This window comes from Vulpes lagopus, chromosome 10 (assembly GCF_018345385.1).
Source record: "Vulpes lagopus strain Blue_001 chromosome 10, ASM1834538v1, whole genome shotgun sequence".
Lineage (NCBI taxonomy): Eukaryota > Metazoa > Chordata > Mammalia > Carnivora > Canidae > Vulpes > Vulpes lagopus.
This window is the reverse complement of record NC_054833.1, coordinates 42,997,311-43,014,676: the sequence shown is the minus strand read 5'-3', so window position 1 is coordinate 43,014,676 and position 17,366 is coordinate 42,997,311. Positions and strand designations below refer to the sequence as shown.

The 17,366-nt window shown below is 53.5% G+C and overlaps 2 protein-coding genes across 2 annotated transcripts; one reads left to right on the top strand and one right to left on the bottom strand.

Moving 5' to 3' along the window:
* Positions 1-7,270: 7,270 nt before the first annotated feature.
* On the bottom strand, positions 7,271-10,148 carry APOA4 (apolipoprotein A4). Its single transcript, XM_041771595.1, has 3 exons — positions 9,880-10,148; positions 9,391-9,517; positions 7,271-8,412 (listed from the first exon to the last, which is right to left on the bottom strand). The coding sequence occupies exons 1-3, from the start codon at positions 9,926-9,928 to the stop codon at positions 7,428-7,430; spliced, it is 1,161 nt and encodes a 386-aa protein (XP_041627529.1). The 5' UTR covers positions 9,929-10,148; the 3' UTR covers positions 7,271-7,427.
* A 4,554-nt stretch (positions 10,149-14,702) lies between these two features.
* APOC3 (apolipoprotein C3) lies at positions 14,703-17,266 on the top strand. The gene is made up of 4 exons (XM_041769787.1): positions 14,703-14,795; positions 15,386-15,453; positions 15,613-15,736; positions 16,982-17,266. The coding sequence occupies exons 2-4, from the start codon at positions 15,399-15,401 to the stop codon at positions 17,103-17,105; spliced, it is 303 nt and encodes a 100-aa protein (XP_041625721.1). The 5' UTR covers positions 14,703-14,795; positions 15,386-15,398; the 3' UTR covers positions 17,106-17,266.
* Positions 17,267-17,366: the final 100 nt, after the last annotated feature.

The window sequence follows — 17,366 nt, the reverse complement described above, 5'->3', positions numbered from 1 at the left end:
ACAATTTATTTTATAGGATCGAGCTATTTGGTGACTGGATCTGTCATTTCAAGAATATATCATGCTTATACATCCATGTCAATAAATATTCATTCACAATTTGATTTTCAGTGGAGATGAATATGGACATACCATAATTTAACAATCTCCTTCTATACACTGTTTTGTTTTAAAATCTTAAAAAGCACAACAACAAGCATCGTGATAGCTAAATGCATGCGTTCCATGGTTACTTCCTTAACATACATTTTTTAAAATTTTTATTTATTTATGATAGTCACACAGAGAGAGAGAGAGAGAGACAGAGACACAGGCAGAGGGAGAAGCAGGCTCCATCCACCGGGAGCCCGACGTGGGATTCGATCCCGGGTCTCCAGGATCACGCCCTGGGCCAAAAGCAGGCGCTAAACCGCTGCGCCACCCAGGGATCCCTTTAACATACATTTTCAAATAGAAGAACGTTTTCTGGATGGGTACCTTCCTATTCACAAACCCTTCTCAGTAATACCAAAGACCTCTTGGGTAGGTCAGAACCAGTGGCTTAGACTCTGGAGGAATGAATGCACCACAAAGCTCTCAATGGTCTTCCACCTTTGCTACTTTGTAGGCTTCCAGATAAACATAGCAAATTGAAAGCACGTATCTAATTTCACTTTTTCTAAAACCTCCCTCAAACTATGGTAAAAAGAATTTTTTTTTTTTTTAAGAAAAGATGGATCCCCATAGGAGCAAGAACAGAAGAAAAGATGCCAGCGAAATTGTAAAGCTAGAAAACAGTCCCATTGCAACTAATTTAGCAGGCCTGAGAGAGCTGATCTTAAGTTGGCAGTGGGGAAAGATGAGCTCCAACCTGGCTTATTGCACCAAATTCACAAAAGTCTTAAGGAATTGTAGCAAATACGCAGTTAGTCCACGTTGCACCCACGTGTGAATTAGAACTAACCTCCCCATTCTCGAGACACGCTACTGCCGTCTGCCAGAAATATGTCATAATAAATACAATTTCATAATGTCTACAGAGTGAGAAATGTACCCTCAGAGTTGGGCAGTGCACATCGCGTACAGCCATACATAACAGCCCTGAACTCAAGACACCAGTTACCACGAAAGTAGAGATGAATGAAGAGGGTGTTATAAAATATGAAATATTGGGGATCCCTGGGTGGCTCAGCAGTTTGGTGCCTGCCTTTGGCCCAGGGCGCGATCCTGGAGTCCCGGGATCCAAGTCCCACATCAGGCTCCCGGCATGGAGCCTGCTTCTCCCTCCTCCTGTGTCTCTGCCTCTCTCTCTCTCTCTCTCTCTCTCTCTCTCTCTCTCTGTCTATCATAAATAAATAAATAAATCTTTAAAAAAAATAAAATATGAAACGTTAGTTGAAATTATTTTTTTAAAAAGTAAAACTTTAGCTCCTTTATCCCACCTTGGCAGAAGACTAGATGTTTATTTTTCTGAAAAGGGAAAGACTGAAAAAGAATGCCAGGCAGAGTCGAGAACAGGGTTGCCATACTAGAAATAGAGGGATTAACCCAAATGATACCCTCTGAATGCTAAGCCCCATCCTGCTCCATCCACTCAGCCCCAAGAACACTGGTATCCAGGCCTTTACTCTTCAGGCTGAAAAGTGGGAGAAACTTCTAAAGGACATATGACCAACGCAAAAGGAAATACATAAATCTTTTTACATTAGGGGTTCCCTGACTAAACATTCCAGTGAATCACCCAACAGTGAAGCTCACAGTCAACAAGTACTACCCACGTACTTGGAGCTTCACATCAGTTTTTAAATCCCCACTCTTAAATTTAAGCAGACAGCAAAGATTACCAGTCATTCGAGGACAGATCCTAACATGAAAGATAGAGACCCAAAACAAACAAACATTTAAAAAAGAACTTGAACAAAACCACAGCTAAGCCATTTAAAAATACCATGAATATCATCAGTTAAATATATTACATTGATCAAACAAGAACAGGATATTATAAAAGAACATTCACAGAATTTTAAAAATCCTCTTGCAAAATAAACATGTGATTGCAGAAATAAACAACTGAATAGAGGGTGAAGAAATCTCTCAGAAAGGAGAGCGTTACAGAGCAGGAAGACATAAGAGAAAAGATAGAATTAATTAAAAGGCTTTTCCAGAAATTTCCTGTCGTTGGAAGAGATAAAGAAAAGGCCATGCAATCAGCTTGTAGAAAATTCAGCATTATCTGGTAAAGATGAATATATCCATGCTGTACAACTGAGCATGAGACAAAGATTCATTAAATGAATTGATTTATTCAACAAATATTAATTATGAACCTACTAAGTTCTAGCCATTGTGCTAAGATTGCTCACCCCAAGGCAGCAGTGCAGTATGGCACATCTCTGGCTCAGTTTTTTCCTCAAGGTTTGCGGTTCCAATGCAAGGAGTGTCTGAGAAGATTTCCTGTGGGCAGATCATATATATAAAGGTTTTATAATTATTCTTTGGTTCAAAAGAGGAATAAAAATACCACCAAAGCCATATTGAGAAAGAACAAGCTTAATTTTAATGATCTTTAACAGAGCTGTTCCAAGATAAAATCCATTCTTTGGGAGATGGTAAATTGGCTGCCAGTGGAGGTGTTCAATACAGGACTCATTCACTCAACAGCTGAGTGGTGACCGTGTGCCAGGCACTGTGCAAAGCATGTGGATTAGTTGGCTATTCTGCATAACAAATCACCCCAAAACTTAACATCTTATGATCTCTCACAGTTCCTGTGGGTGTGTGCCTAGGCTGTGCGGTTCTGGTTCAGGATCTGTCATGAGGTTGCAGGTAGGATGTTGGCTGGGGCTGTAGTCATTCTAAGGCCTGACCCAGCATTTGTTTCCAATGTGGCTCACTCATGTTGGCTGGCAATGAGGGGCTGCTCTTCCCCACTGTGTGGCCTCTCCACGGGGCTGCTTGAGTGTCCTCACAGCAGAGTAGCTGTCTTCCCTCAGAGTCAACGATCCAAGGGAGATCCAAGGCACCAACAGTACCCTTTCTGACCACCCATAGGAGTCATACACCATGACTGCCACAGTAGCCTATTGATCACACAGGTCAGCTCTCTGGCTATGAGAGAGACCATGCAGGGCATGAACCAGAGAGGAGCCATGGGGAAGGCTGGCTACCACAATTATGGGCAAAGGAATGGGGTACCTGTTAATGTAGAGTTGTGTGTGTGCATTAGAGATGGTGTCAAAGGGTTGGACGGAGAGGAGCACCTGGGTAGCTCAATGATTGAGTGTCTGCCCCAGGGTGTGATCCCAGGGTCCTGGGATCGAGTCCCACATCAGGCTCCCCGCAAAGAGCCTGCTTTTCCCTCTGCCTATGTCTCTGCGTTTTTGTGTGTCTCTCATGAATTAATGATAAAATCTTCTAAAAAATTGGACAGAGAGACAAGGTGATTCCCTCCAAGCCTTATGGCCTGTGATCTTGTACATAGGTCCTAGCTCATATCACTCCCTACCACCTCAGAGCCAGTTGCTCAAATCCTCTCCGATGTGAGCAATGATGGACTCTCTCTCTCTCTTTTTTAAAAGAATGTTGTTTTTTATTTTTTCCACTCAGTTTAAGTCCCAGAGATCTACTCAATTTGTTTTTTTATTGGAGTTCAATTTGCCAACATATAGCATATCACCCAGTGCGCATCCCGTCAAGTGCCCCCCTCAGTGCCCATCACCCAGTCACCCCAACCCCCTGCCCACCTCCCCTTCCACCACCCCTAGTACCTTTCCCAGAGTTAGGAGTCTCTCATGTTCTGTCTCCCTCTCTGATATTTCCCACTCATTTTCTCTCCTTTCCCCTTTAATCCCCTTCACTATTTTTTATATTCCCCAAATGAATGAGACCATATAATGTTTGTCCTTCCCTGATTGATTTATTTCACTCAGCATAATACTCTCCAGTTCCATCCACGTCAAAGCAAATGGTGGGTATTTGTCGTTTCTAATGGCTGAGGAATATTCCATTTACGTAGACCACAGCTTCTTTATCCATCATCTTTCAATGGACACCAAGGCTCCTTCCACAGTTTGGCTATTGTGGACATTGCTGCTATAAACATTGGGGTGCAGGTGTCCTGCTGTTTCACTGCATCTGTATTTTTAGGATAAATGCCCAGCAGTGTGATTGCTGGGTCATAGGGCAGTTCTATTTTTAACTCTTTGAAGAACCTCCACACAGTTTTCCAGAGGGGCTGCACCAGTTCACATTCCCACCAACAGGAATGCTGGAGTCTCCAGCTGTGCTCCTCCATCACTAGCTGCTTATTGTCACACAGCGAGATAACCATGGTTCTGTCCTTCATGCTCTGAGACACAGAAGTCCCCAGATGACCCCACACTAGTTGTTTCTCTCCCCAGAGCATGCCATTGCCTGTGCTCCTCACCCTAGGAACACAGGGTGTCCTATGATAACACCAGGAAAACACAGCATCCCCATACAGGAGCTGCTTTCAACCGAGCTGGGGTGATTCCTCTACAGCAGCAAGGCCCTGGGGTACCGGAGGAGAACAGGCCCCAGAACCTTCCTTTGCCTTGTTTTCTTTCTTCTCCCTAATCAGGGCAGTTCCATACACCAGATACCTCGGGGGTACTGACCCCTTTGACGTTTTCAGATGACTTCTGACCTTCGAGCTTTCAGGATGAGTGCAGATATGTGGCTAGTGTCTCGGGCTGGCCCACGTCAGTGCTGGCTGACACTCCTTTGGGGAAACTAACCCATGCCTGTAGAGGAGTCCAGGCCCCCTGAGAAGCTAGAAGTAACTGGGGGAGCTTCAGGCTTGAGATTGGGCTGGGCTCTGGGAGTCCTCCTCGGGGAAATATTGGTGTAGGGATACATCATGGACCAGGGAACACTACACTTGCTGGGGCCCCTAAGTATATGGTTCTTCTGGGTTTAAGTGCTTTGGTCTTGCTACGTGGTAAAGACTGGATCTTGGAGTAGTTCTGAATTACCACACAATCCAGCAATTCCAATTCTGGATATGTACACAGGAAATTGAAAGCAGGGACTTGAGATATTTCTGTGCATAACAGCGTTGTTCCCAATAGACAAAGGATGGAAACAACCCAAGAGTCCATCGGTGGATGAATGGATATACAGAATGTGGCCTATACATACAGTGGAATATTATAGAGCCTATAAAAAGGATATTTTGGTAAAGGCTACAGCATGGGCGAACCTTGAAAACATCATGCTACATGAAAAAAGCCAGACACAAAAGGGTAAATAATCTCTCATGGAAGGCAGACTTGGGTGCCCACCATCACTTGATAAGTGAGAAATTCCCCAAACAAAGCAAGGGAGATTCAGAGTCTGGGCAGCCAAAAGCCATGGCATCACCAACAGATCTCTGCCAGGTCAGGGATCCAGGAGACAGGGGACCAGGTGAGAAACCTTGGTGTAGGAGGGAAAAGACATTCCTCATTCCTCTCTCCTCACCTAATGGGATTAGGGCCATGACAGGACCAGACACTAAGGTCTCCAGGAGTCCCAGAGGCAGTGTGCTTAGCCAGAGGCGCTCAGATGAGGTCTGGGAATATCCCTGAAGCTTCCAGATCCACTCAGAAATCTGCTCACTCTCTGCCCTGCTTCCTTTTAGTGCCTTGTTCTAGTTGGCCCTTGCCCAAAGCCAGCCAGTAAACCTCCAAGTGCATGGTGGGTTGTCAAGGTATCTTTACAGGTAGGTTCCTGCCGTGCTAGGAAGCCAGGTGTGCAGGGGGCAGCAGCTGCCTTACTGACCCGGGGTGTGAGAGTGAGAGCACCTAGGGCCGGGAGGGACGCCGGGGTCTGCATTTGACCAGTTCTGGTGGCCTCATGTTATAGGATGTACAATCTGGTGCAGAGGGGGAAAGGAGTGAGCACGGAGGGGACACCCCTTTCTTTTCCCAGGCATCTGTTGTGCCATGGCTGCAGCCACGGCCGTGTGTGAACAGTTGTTGCACGTGGACCTTGCTTGATTTTGTGCTGAGTGTTTAACATGCACTGTTTCATCAAACACTGCAAAACTCTGTGGGTTGAGCACCTCTGTTATCCCTAGTTTCCAAAACAGGTCAACTCATCTGCCCCAAATCATCCAGTAGTGAGTAGAAAAGCCAAGAGCCAAACTCAGGTTTACCTCGTTCCCAAGCATAATCCTGAGCAGTTGCTCAGGCTGACACCAGGAGCAGAGTGGCCTGGGCCTGTGGGCCCCCATCCTGGAGCTACTGTGTAAGGGAGGCATGGAGGGATAAAGGGATGGAGGCCCCAGAACATACTCCCTGGGCCTTGCCCCACTAGGGCATGTTCTGGGTGTCCTTAAGGAAAACCCTACAAAGCCTGCACCCCACTCTGGGAAGGAAAGGGGTGCTCAGCTGGACTTGCAGACTTAGCAGTAACGACTGGAATGTCGAGTCATTTGGGACAAAACTTGAGTTGGCTCTTCTTTGGGGCTCCTTCCTTGAGGAGGTCTCTGAATCTGTGAGGGTTGAGGGAGAAACCACTCCAGCTGCCCACAGCTGGCTGTGCTGAGACTGTTTTGAGTCCAACCCCTCTCTCCCTGCCCCCTACCCCTCTCTCCCTGGCTGGCAACCTCGGCCCTAAACATGCTAACCGCTTCACACGATGCTCCTAGGCAGAGCATCCCAGGACCCTGCATCTGCTCCACCCTACCTCCCAGGCCTCATCCCTGTCTCTAGGTTGCATTCCAGAACTCTGGATACCATGGGATTAACAGGCAAGGAATTTCTGAAATAAGCATGGGTCAAGTCTATAATGGGCGTGGGATAGGGGGGAATAAACAAAAATTCATATATAAAAACAAATCAAGTTAAAGGCACAGAAGAGCTTATGGAAGGAGGGACAGTCTCCCCACTGCCACGAGCTCTTGAAAGCCAGGCACCAGGTCAGGCCCACCTCCGCGGCTCCCGCAGACTGAAGCACCGTGTCAGACCCATGGCCCACAAGAGCTCTTTGGCTCATTGCCCGCTGCCTACAACAGTGACGTGCACGCTGAGGGCATTCGATAAATGTTTGTGGGCTGAGTGAGTGTAACTGGGCTGCGTCTTTTGTCTTTGGGTAACACGTGACATCTTTTTCCACCTCCCTTAGAGCACCCTCTAGACCCCCATCAGCACACCCTGCCCTCAGCCCTCCTGCAATCTCATCTCCCCAGCCCTGGTGTCCCCCCTGCACCTGCTAAGCTTTGCTGAGCAGTGGTTTTGCGCCCCCTCCAATGCACCGAGTGAGAAGTCCCCTCGCAACCACACTGGACTAGTTTCTGAGCAGCTTTATTGAGTAGTGAGAGGTAGTCTCATTTTCCACTGGACATACGTCCTCAAGCTTGTGCCAGAACTGCCTTGGGGCAGACAGACAGACAGGTGGCCGGGCAGGGCAGGTGTCCATGGTAGGCCGTGAGCACCATGGACAGCTCAGCTCTCTAAAGGGACAGCGCTCTGCTCCTGCTCCTGCTCCTGCTCCGGGAGGGCCACAGGCATGTCCTGGCTCTCTTTCTCCTGGAGGGTGCTGAAAAAAGAGTTGACCTTGTCCCTCAGATCCTTCTCCAGGAAGCTCAGGTGGTCTTCCATATCCCCCGCATAGGGGCCCAGCTTCTGCCTAAGCTCCTCCACCTGCTGCAGCAGGGCTTTGTTGAAGGTCTCGCCGTAGGGCCCCACGTTGCGGCGGAACTCCTCCACCTGCTGGTCCAGGCGGCTGCTCAGCTCGGCCAGAGACTTGTGCAGCCCCGCGGTGTTGTCCTTCAGCTTGCCACGCACGTCCTCAGCCACGGGCGCCAGCCTCTGCCGCAGCTCGTCGGCGTTGGCTGAGATCTTGGCCTTCAGCTCCTCGGCGTTCTTCTTCATCTGGAAGGCCAGCCCCTCGAGCTGGTGGTTGAGCTTCTCCTGGACATCCTGCGCGTAGGGCGCCAGGCTGCGGCGCAGCTCCTCCACGTTCTGGTCGATCTTGACCTTGAGCTCGTCGGTGTAGGGAGTGAGGTGCCCCTTGAGCTCCTCCACGTTCTGGTCGATCTTGGCCTTTAGCTCATCGGCAAAGGGGGTCAGCGAGGAGTGCAGGTCGTCCACGTTCTGGCGCAGCGCGCTCTGCATGCGCTGCGCGTGCGATGTCAGTTGGTTGCGCAGCTGCTCCGCGTGGGTGTTGACCTGGGTGCGCAGCTCCTCCGCGTACGGCCCGAAGCGCTGCTGCAGCTCGCGCATGTTGTCCCCGATCTTCTGGCTCACCTCGCTGGCGTGGGGCAGCAGCCGGGCCCGCAGCTCCTCCAGTTCCTTCCGAATCTCTTCCTTCAGCTTCTCCGAGTCTTTGCTCAGGCGTTCGTGCAGCTCCGTGGCAAAGGGCACCAGCTTCTTCTGCAGGTTATCGGTGTAGGTGTTCACTTGCCCCATCTTGTCCTGGAAGAGGGCACTGCAGGGGAAGGACACAAGGGGGCCCCCGTTACCCTTGGCATCACAGGCCGGGACCTCCTACACACCTGCCTGAGACAGGTGAGTGTTCGGGGGTACTGAGTTCACGGGTAGATCACAGTTTGGGAGAGTGGATGTAATAGACTAAGTTATTACCTTGTATCTCTGACTGTCCCCTGACTTTGACTCACGTACCCACCTCCAGTAGTTTGCTTTCTGCCCCACCCCACCCCCCAAAGTAAAAAGGGCAGACGTCAAAGTCCATCCCAGCTCAAGTGTGCAGTGACATAGATCACATTCATTAATACAGCCTTATGCTCTGGACCTCTTCCAGTCTTTCGGGGATTCAAAATACTGGTTTCCCTGCGCTTGCCCACCCTCAGAGGCTGCCCAAATATCCCCACTTGCCTCCCCATGATTTCACAGGGGCCCACCCTTCTGGAATGCTCCCATGAATTTCTCTCCCTCCCTTTCTTCTATGACTCTCAATGCTGAGATGTGGCCCTTGGTCACACTCTGGAAATTTCAAGCAGGAAGATTCCTTAGGGATTATTAGTCCAACCCCTCGAGTGCAAATGTAGATCTCAGATCTGGAGAGGTCAGGGTCACTGGGTGAGTTAGTGGCAGGGCAATAGGTACTCTAAGATCGGGTCTCCTGCCTCTGAGCTCGGCCCTCACCAAGGCACTGCGTGGTCTTTAAGAAGCCCCACCACCGGGGATCCCTGGGTGGCGCAGCGGTTTGGCGCCTGCCTTTGGCCCAGGGCGCGATCCTGGAGACCCGGGATCGAATCCCACGTCGGGCTCCCGGTGCATGGAGCCTGCTTCTCCCTCTGCCTATGTCTCTGCCTCTCTCTCTCTCTCTCTCTCTCTCTCTCTCTCTCTCTCTCTCTCTCTCTCCGTGACTATCATAAATAAATTAAAAAAAAAATTAAAAAAAAAAAAAAAAGAAGCCCCACCACCCAAGTTGTGCCACTCTTACTTGAGCTGCTGGGTGAGCTCAGACTGCTGGAGATGTTCCACAGCTTCCTTGGCATTGTTGCTCAGCTGACTGAAGTAGTCCCACACTACAGTGGCCACCTGGTCGGCACTGACCTCAGCCCGGGCACCTAGGCAGAAACAGAGTGATTCATGAGGACTTACCTCCTTCCTGGCCACTCTGCATTGGCCCTGAGCTGCAGACTGGCTGATGGTGGGCGAACCCCACCACCCATCTCCCCCTCCGTTTCCCTAGTTGAAAGTCACAGGGGCATATAAAAGGGTTGGCAACAGTGCCAGTGGGCAGAGCACCCTGAAGAGGCCAGCCCTCCTATGAACCGAGTGGCAAGTGGGCAGCAGCCTTCTGCATCCAGCTGCGGGATGAAGGCATTTGGAACTGTCCTCTTACCTGAGCTCTGGACTCTCACACTGCCCACACATGGAGCACATGGAGTCTGCCCAAAGGCCCCTTCCAAAGCCAGCTTCTACTCACCAGTGATGGCCACCAGGGACAGGGTCAGAACCACAGCCTTCAGGAACATCCTGGGCTTCTCACTGGACTGGAGAAGCCTCGTGCTGCACTGGATCTTTCTGGAATCAGATGGGACCAGAGAGCCAGCACCTGTGCTGCTGTCAGAACTGACTCAATCTCAGAGCCAGCCAGACATATAAACCCCATCCCAGGCTGCCTTCCTGCCTCTTTCCCCAATGTAACTCCACGTTGGAAGGTGACACATTCCCAGGAGGCCTCTTGGACTTTCGTGACCCAAGACAACGTGGCAGCAGTCAGAAGAAGCTGTTCTGTGTATATGCCCCACCCTGTATGGAAGGGAGTGTGGGGAGCCAGGAGCTGTGGGAGAAAGGAGGCCTAGGGAACCCCTGAGCCAGGGACTAATGCCCCAGAGGCCCTGCTGGCAATTCTGGGTCTGAGCCAGATTGGGGGGGGGGGGGCAAAGTTCACATCTCCTGTGTCTGCCCCAGGGAAGAGAGCCTTCCTCTCACTCCATCCCCCATGCAGACTCTGTTTCAGAGCACCAGACCCTGGACTGGGACACCTAGGGCCACCATCAGGAATGACAAGCTGAAATCCAGAGCTCTGTCAAAGTGTGCCCAGGAAGCAGGGGCTCTTGCAAGCCTTTGGGCAGATTGGTAGAGTGGGCAGGGTCCTGTATTGTAAGTGGGCTTCCTGTCCCACCACTGTCAAGCTGTGTCACCTGGGCCTTATGATTCAGCTTGGCCTCACTCGGAGCCTCAGTGTCTCCTTTGAAACATGGGGTTGCTGAGCTTATGTAACTGAGATATTGCTCGTGGCATGAATAGCATAATGCCTGGTGCAGAGAAAGCGCTACCAAGTAGTTGCTGTTATTAATAATAATAGTGCTTTCCTGACTTGGACCATGGCAGGAGGTCCAGTAAAATGCTCACCCCTCCAGTGAGAGTTGGCAGGGTCAGGCCAGCCCTCTGGGGCTCCCAGGGAGGGAGGGGCACAACTCAGGGAGAACCGCTGGCCTGGGGCCTGATTCCTGCCCCCAGCCCGGCCACACCCTGGGCAGGAGCAGTCAGCCTATGCTGAATCGCAGGACCTGAGCCTCTTGGGGGACATCTCCCTGGGGGGTGTGGGCGGGGGCCAGGAGGTCTTCTACAGGATTTCTCACCTTCTCTACAAATAAGCTCATACACACAGTCACAGAAAGCTACCCACCAAGAAGAGAACGCAGCCTGGTCAGCGTGGGTCCCTCTGCTGGACCAGAACCCCCGACTAACTACCAGACGAATCCCGTCCTACTGCACTGGGCCTGGCGCGTAGCTGGGCTCCTGGCACCTGCCCTTACGGGTCAGCCCACGTGCATTAAGCCTGATTCATCAGGCCTCCGTGTTTCATATTCCAGCAGTGGCTGGATGTCTCATTGGATTGAGGACAGCTAAAAGGCCTGCTGCTGCTTGCACCCTGCGGTGTCCCCACGCCACCCACGCCGCCCAGGTGACCCCTCCAGTGTCAGGGAGCTCCACCTTCATGGAGCGGCTCTTCCCATCTCCTAGTAGCTGGTGAGGGCACAGATTCTGGAGCCAGAGTCCCTGGGATTGTGTCTGGGCTCCCTACTTACTGGCCATGTGACTTCAGGGCAGAGCTCCCAATCTCTCTGAGCCCCGGCTGCCTCGGTGAGGCATAGAATGGTACCTGCGTCCTGGGCTGTGAGGATTCAGTGAGACCACCCATGTCGTGCTGGGAGCAATGCCTGACGCACAGTAGGTGCTCATCAAGCACTAGCCACGTCCCAGCCCTGGTAGCCTTACGTCCCTGCAACACTAGCCATGACGCCTGCTCCTAGCTTCGAGTTGGGCCCAGTCCAACCTGGGGTGAGTACGAAGGTCAGTGCTAAGTGACCCCATCCCTTCCCCGGGGGCCAGAGATGAAAAAAGCAATGAGTCACCAAGGACACCTCAGCTACAGTTTGACCTCTTGGACTCACAGTCTGACAGCAAGTACCACCAGCATGTGACAGGTCTTGTCTCACTTGCGGGGTGTACACACAATGGGAGTGTCTGCACCTGTCTGAGGGTGTCTGAGAGCATCTGCCATGATGTGTACAGATTCACATAAGTGTGCAAATAAGCCAGCTGTGTGTGGGCACAAAGCTAGGGCACGCGGCTGAGGGACTGGGATGGACTGGTACAGGCCTATGTGAGCAGCCACAGCCACGAGGGGGGTGTGCTGTGTCCTGACGTGTCGTGGGCGGGTGCTACTAATGAATGCATTTATTTCCCAAAGTCAGTGCGCATGTTTTGTACAACCTGTGAATGGATTTGTGCTGGGAGCGGGGAAGAATGAGTGCCCAGTCTCAGAGTGTTCGAGCTGCCGATGGAAGTAGGAGACTCTGCATCCAGCTGGGCCTCTGGATCTCTTTGGGCGCAGACGCTGGCTTCTCCAGGTCCTCTGGCTGGCTGGGCTGAATCGGGGCTCCCAGTCCAGCCGACTGGCAGGGGCATGGGTCACAGGGGTTTGGGTGCTAAGCCTCACGCAGACACAAGTAAGCTGAGAGAGCCTCCCCAACCCCAGGGGATCATTTTCGGCCTCTGCTGGTCAAGCCTCCTCCCACCCTCCCCACTCACTGCTGGTTACTCTTTAGATCCGGTCTTGGCCCAGGCCCAGAGCAGTCTCCTCATTCCAGAGGAGCCAGTGTGGGAAGGAGAGAGACAATACGGAGGGCCAGGCAGCTTAGGCTGGCCACTGAGAGGGCTCCTTCCAAGACAGCCCCTCCCGCGACCCCCAGAGGGGTCCAGACCCCCAAATGCGCCGAACCCTTTGAAAGAGAAAATAGCCCAGGATTCATGGCAGGTCACGTCCTTGCTGCATGGGCCCGCACACCTGGGTTCTCTACCCGGCTCAGCACCACCGTTCTGGGTCTCTCTGCCCCCATCTTCTGACCTCCCTGGCCTCAGGGGGCCCATTGCTACAAAGGAGAGAGAGGACAGGTTCCTCCAGAACCTCCACACACAGGCCAAGGGAGTTGGAGGGTCCAGGGCCAAGAGATCCAGCCAGCTCGTTCTAGCAGGCCCTAGGGTCGAGGACTTTGTACTCCAGCCCCCCTGGAATCTGGATTCCCACTGTGGCCTTCACCTCTGGGGCTGAGGGACAGGCCAGAACAGGAGAACAGTTGCTCTCTACCCTCCCCAGTGCTCAGATTTCTCAGTGACCTAATCAGCTTCCTCCCCACCCCGTCACCAAAGTCTGCTCAGGAAGAGGTACGGGTGGCTGATAAATCCCCGAGGGTCTCATCTCTCTAAGCTGTTTGGTTTGGTACCCGTGTAGGTATTTGAAGACCTGGATTCTTGTTCCCAGCTCTACGGGTGATAGGCTATGTGTACTTGGGTGCATCTCTACCCCCTTGAGCCTTAAATTTGTTACCTACAAAATGGGGTTATTAGTATCAACTTCCCAGGAATCTATTTGCATCTTAACAGAACACAAGACTTAAATCAAAGGAATGAATTTCTGATGGAGAAACTTCAAGTCTCAGCCAACAATAAAGAATTTTGAGGGTGGAGCCAGGCCACTTTCCCAGGCCCTCGATTTCATATTGTTGGGTTAGTCGCTTCTTCCTGCGAAGATGGTTGCCTGCCAAAAGCCCTACTTCTACATCAGAGGCTCCTCCTGCCTTCAGACTGTGCTGTCTAGGGATGGACAAGGTGTTTGGGAAGAAGAAAGAGGTTGATCCAGCCCCTTCCATGAACCAGTTGCTTTGTACACATTTCACTTACTCTGCACCACAACTCTTGCTTATCGGTGTTCTATTCCCTTTTCTAAGGGAGGAAAAACTGAGGCTCTGAGATGTCAGGTGGGTCATAGGAGTCAGTGTCAAAGGCAGCATTTAAAGCCAGGATTCCTTGGCTCCCAAGTCTTAGCCTCTCCCATCCTGCTCTCCAGGCTACGGCTCCCAGTGTGGGTCCCGGGACACTTCACTGGGAGAGAGGACTGAGGCCTCTCCTGGACAGCCCCCCACAGAGCTCCCCTGCACCCTCTCTCCACCGACTGACCAGACTGCTTTCTTTCAGCTCCCGGGCCAGCCAGGGGGCGATGAAGGCTGAGGTTTCAAGTTTTGGAAACCAAGGCCCAAGGTGAGAGGGGCTCAGCGCTGGAAATGGATCCCGGCTGTCCTAGTTCATGCAAGGCCCCAGCCTTGAGCTGCAGGGAGTGTTATCAGTGGGTCCAGAGGGCAAGGGGTGGTGGGGGTAGGAGGTGGGATGGGGGTTAGGGGGGAGGGGAGGACAAAGGCCTTGGGCTCAGAGTAGTGTTTTCTGTTCTCCCACCAACCCCTGCTCTGGGCTCAGCCTGGGGAGGCTCCTGGGGAAGCGGCAAGTAGGACTCAAGTGTGTAAACCCCACACAAGCCCCTGCCCACAGGTCTTCTGCGACTTCACTCTAGACAAACCCCTAGCCCATGCTGAGTTCTTTGTTGGGGAGCCTGAGAAGCCCATCCCCTCTCTACCCAGCCCCCACTCCCTGCAGGCCTTTCCCAGGGTGTGGGGGTGGGGAGGGATCTGAAAACCACGCATGAAGTGCTGAGATGGGGCCCGCTTGTCCCCTAATCTCACCCCTATCACCGGCCTCTCCCTGGGGAGCCAGGCCACTTGGGATAAGTGGGGTTTCCCCAGTCCCTGAGCACCCCCCTGGCCTGCAGGGCAGCAGGAGAGCAGCGTGGGCACCGTGGTGCTCACAGATTTCCCAACTCTCCCGGCAGGCCTGGCTGCATCTGGGCACCCTGCCTCAGGCCAGGATCTAGACTGGTCAGCAGGTGACCTTTGTCCAGCTCACTGAGCCCTCTGTGCCCGCTGTCCTGGAGACCATATAAAACAGGTCAGAAGCCTCTTGCTTGTCTGCTCCATTCATCCCAAGAGGCAGCTGCTCCAGGTAATGCCCCTGGGGAGGAGGAGGAGGGAGGGGGGAGCAGGGGCAGAGGGGGTCCCTGCCTGACTGCCAGCACAGTCTGGGAGAGAGCTCGCTGGAGCCCAGGAAGCCTCAGGGCTGGGGGAGCGGCCCCCACTTGCAGTTTGCATGCTGGGGGGAAGCGAGGCTCCCCGGAGAAAGCTACAATGTCGTGGCCCCGCTGGCACCTGCCCGCTCTGAGGGCACACTTGCCCCTCATCCTGCGTGTGTAGGACTGGAAGGAGCCTTAGAGCCCAGTCCCACCCCAGCCAGGCAAACTGAGGCCTGGACAGGGCCAGAGGGCTACCCCAAGTCCCCCCACGTGTCAGTGGCAGGAACTAGGCCAGAACCCTGTGGGGGGGCCTGAGGCGGGTTTTCTGCTCTGTCCCCAGCCTGGCTCTGCGCCGGCCCCGCCTGAAAGCCCTGCGTCTCCCACATTCGCTGGCAGCAGGCCCTTGCTCCTCTGGCCCGACCCAGCTCAGGACCCAGCAGAGGGGCCACGCCACTTCCCCAGGGAGGGTCCGGAGGCAGAGGGGCAGGGGTCAGGGTGCCCCTCACAAGGCCCTTCCCTGCAGGAACAGAGGTGCCATGCAGCCCCGGGTCCTCCTCGTCGCTGCCCTCCTGGCGCTCCTGGCCTCCGCCCGTAAGCAGCTCGTGGGGACAGGGCTAGGGACAGGGCGGCCGGGGGGGAGGGGGGACCCTTGGGAATGGCTTGAGGATCCCGGGCCCCGGGGGGGTGGCAGGGCAGAGCCAAGGGCTCCCCAGAGGCGGATCCACCCACTCGGCCCTGCTCTCCTGACAGGAGCCCTGGAGGAAGAGGACCCCTCCCTCCTGGGCCTTATGCAGGGTTACATGCAGCACGCCACCAAGACGGCCCAGGACACGCTGACCAGCGTGCAGGAGTCCCAGGTGGCGCAGCGGGCCAGGTATGCCCTCACCTCTCCGCACCAGGGCCGGCTCCCTGGACCCCCCTGCCCCCACCCCAGGGGGCCCTGCCCCTCTTTGAGCCTCCAGGCTCTGCCCTGGGGTCCCTCCAGGGCTCTCGCTGCCAGCAGGAGAGGGCAAAAGTCAGGGCACCCTCCCTACCTCCTCCGGCCCCTCCTCCCTCCCTGGGCCTCCTTGCTCCTGCAGCACCCTGCCCAGCTCTGAGGAAGGCCATGTTGGCTCTTGCTTCCATCCTCCTTTACTGCTGGAGGTGGGTTGAGAGGCTCCATCCAACCCAGTTTCAGCTGGTGTGTGTGTGTGTGTGTGTGTGTGTGTGTGTGTGTGTTTCAGCCTGTGCCAAGCCCTGGGGCCGGTGTGAGCAGATGTCCATCGATCATTCCTCTCCCACCCTGCCTTGCTTTCTAGTCCTCTCGTCTCCCAAGCTTCCGCCCCCACGTCCAGGTCACCCTGGGTGGGGGGGGGAGCAGTCACCAGCATTTACCTAGCTGAGGCAGTCCCAGACCCTCATGGTCCTCAGAACTGGCTGCAGAGTGGGTGTTATTTTTGCCATTTTGCAGATGAGAAAATCGAGGCTCAGAGAGGTTAAATGACTTGCCCCAGGTCGCACAGCTAATTCATCCTCTGATGATTTTCTTTTCTTTTTCTTTTTTAAGATTTATTTATTTATTTATTTATTTATTTATTTATTTATTTATTCATGAGAGACACAGGCAGAGGGAGAAGTAGGCTCCATGCAGGGAGCCCAACACGGGACTCGATCCCGGGTCTCCAGGATCACGCCCTGGGCCGAAGGTGGCGCTAAAGCGCTGAGCCACCCGGGCTGCCCTCTGATGATTTTCCAAATGACAGACCACTTCCCACTGCGCCACCCCACTCAGAGCCACTGGGCTGTGCAACCCTCATGGGCATCATTTGCCTAGAACAGAATGACAGCCCTAGAACAGAATGGTGGCCTCCCGTGCCTCTCCTCTCCAGCTGGCTTTAGACCCAGGCTGGCCCAAAGGGCTGCCCCAGCCTGGACAGACTAGGGTCCTGTCACCCCCTTCAGCATCTCTTCTGCCTGGAGTGGCAGCTGAGAGCGTCCCCATCTGTGGTCTCAGGGGCGTTGCTGGGTGAGATTAGAGGGTTGGAGGAGAGGCAGTGGGGATCTGGTGGGGGCCCCCACTGCCTTCAGATGAGCTCTCACCCCTACCTCCATCACTTCCCCTCACTGATTTAACCCCCAGGGGCTGGATGACCGATAGCTTCAGTTCCCTGAAAGACTACTGGAGCACGTTTAAGGGCAAGTTCACTGGGTTCTGGGATTCAGCCTCTGAGGCCAAACCAACTCCAGCCTCTGATGCCTTCTGAGACCTCGAAACCCCAAGTCTTCCTGCCCACCCACCCTGCCAGCATCTTGGGCAGTCCCGAAAGTCACTTGAAAGTGACAACATTCTCACCTCCCACCCTGCCCCAGACCTGGCCCACCCCTAAGCTTGCTGTCTTCCCAATAAAGCTGGATGAGAAGTTGCCGTGAGTGGGACGTTCCACGCGCGCCATGTATGTTTGGGCGTGGAAATGGGCCAGGGCTCATCTGTGGGCGGGCACTGGGCAACTCCAACTCAGGCAGGC

Excerpts from the sequence above, each read along its gene's own strand:
- APOC3 (XM_041769787.1), top strand. The coding sequence starts at position 15,399 with ATGCAGCCCCGGGTCCTCCTCGTCGCTGCCCTCCTGGCGCTCCTGGCC. Across the intron at positions 15,454-15,612 it reads GGCGCTCCTGGCCTCCGCCC|GAGCCCTGGAGGAAGAGGAC; the intron begins GTAAGCAGCTCG and ends CTCTCCTGACAG. Across the intron at positions 15,737-16,981 it reads CAGGTGGCGCAGCGGGCCAG|GGGCTGGATGACCGATAGCT; the intron begins GTATGCCCTCAC and ends TTTAACCCCCAG.
- APOA4 (XM_041771595.1), bottom strand. The coding sequence starts at position 9,928 with ATGTTCCTGAAGGCTGTGGTTCTGACCCTGTCCCTGGTGGCCATCACT. Across the intron at positions 9,518-9,879 it reads GTCCCTGGTGGCCATCACTG|GTGCCCGGGCTGAGGTCAGT; the intron begins GTGAGTAGAAGC and ends GTTTCTGCCTAG. Across the intron at positions 8,413-9,390 it reads GAGCTCACCCAGCAGCTCAA|TGCCCTCTTCCAGGACAAGA; the intron begins GTAAGAGTGGCA and ends CTTCCCCTGCAG.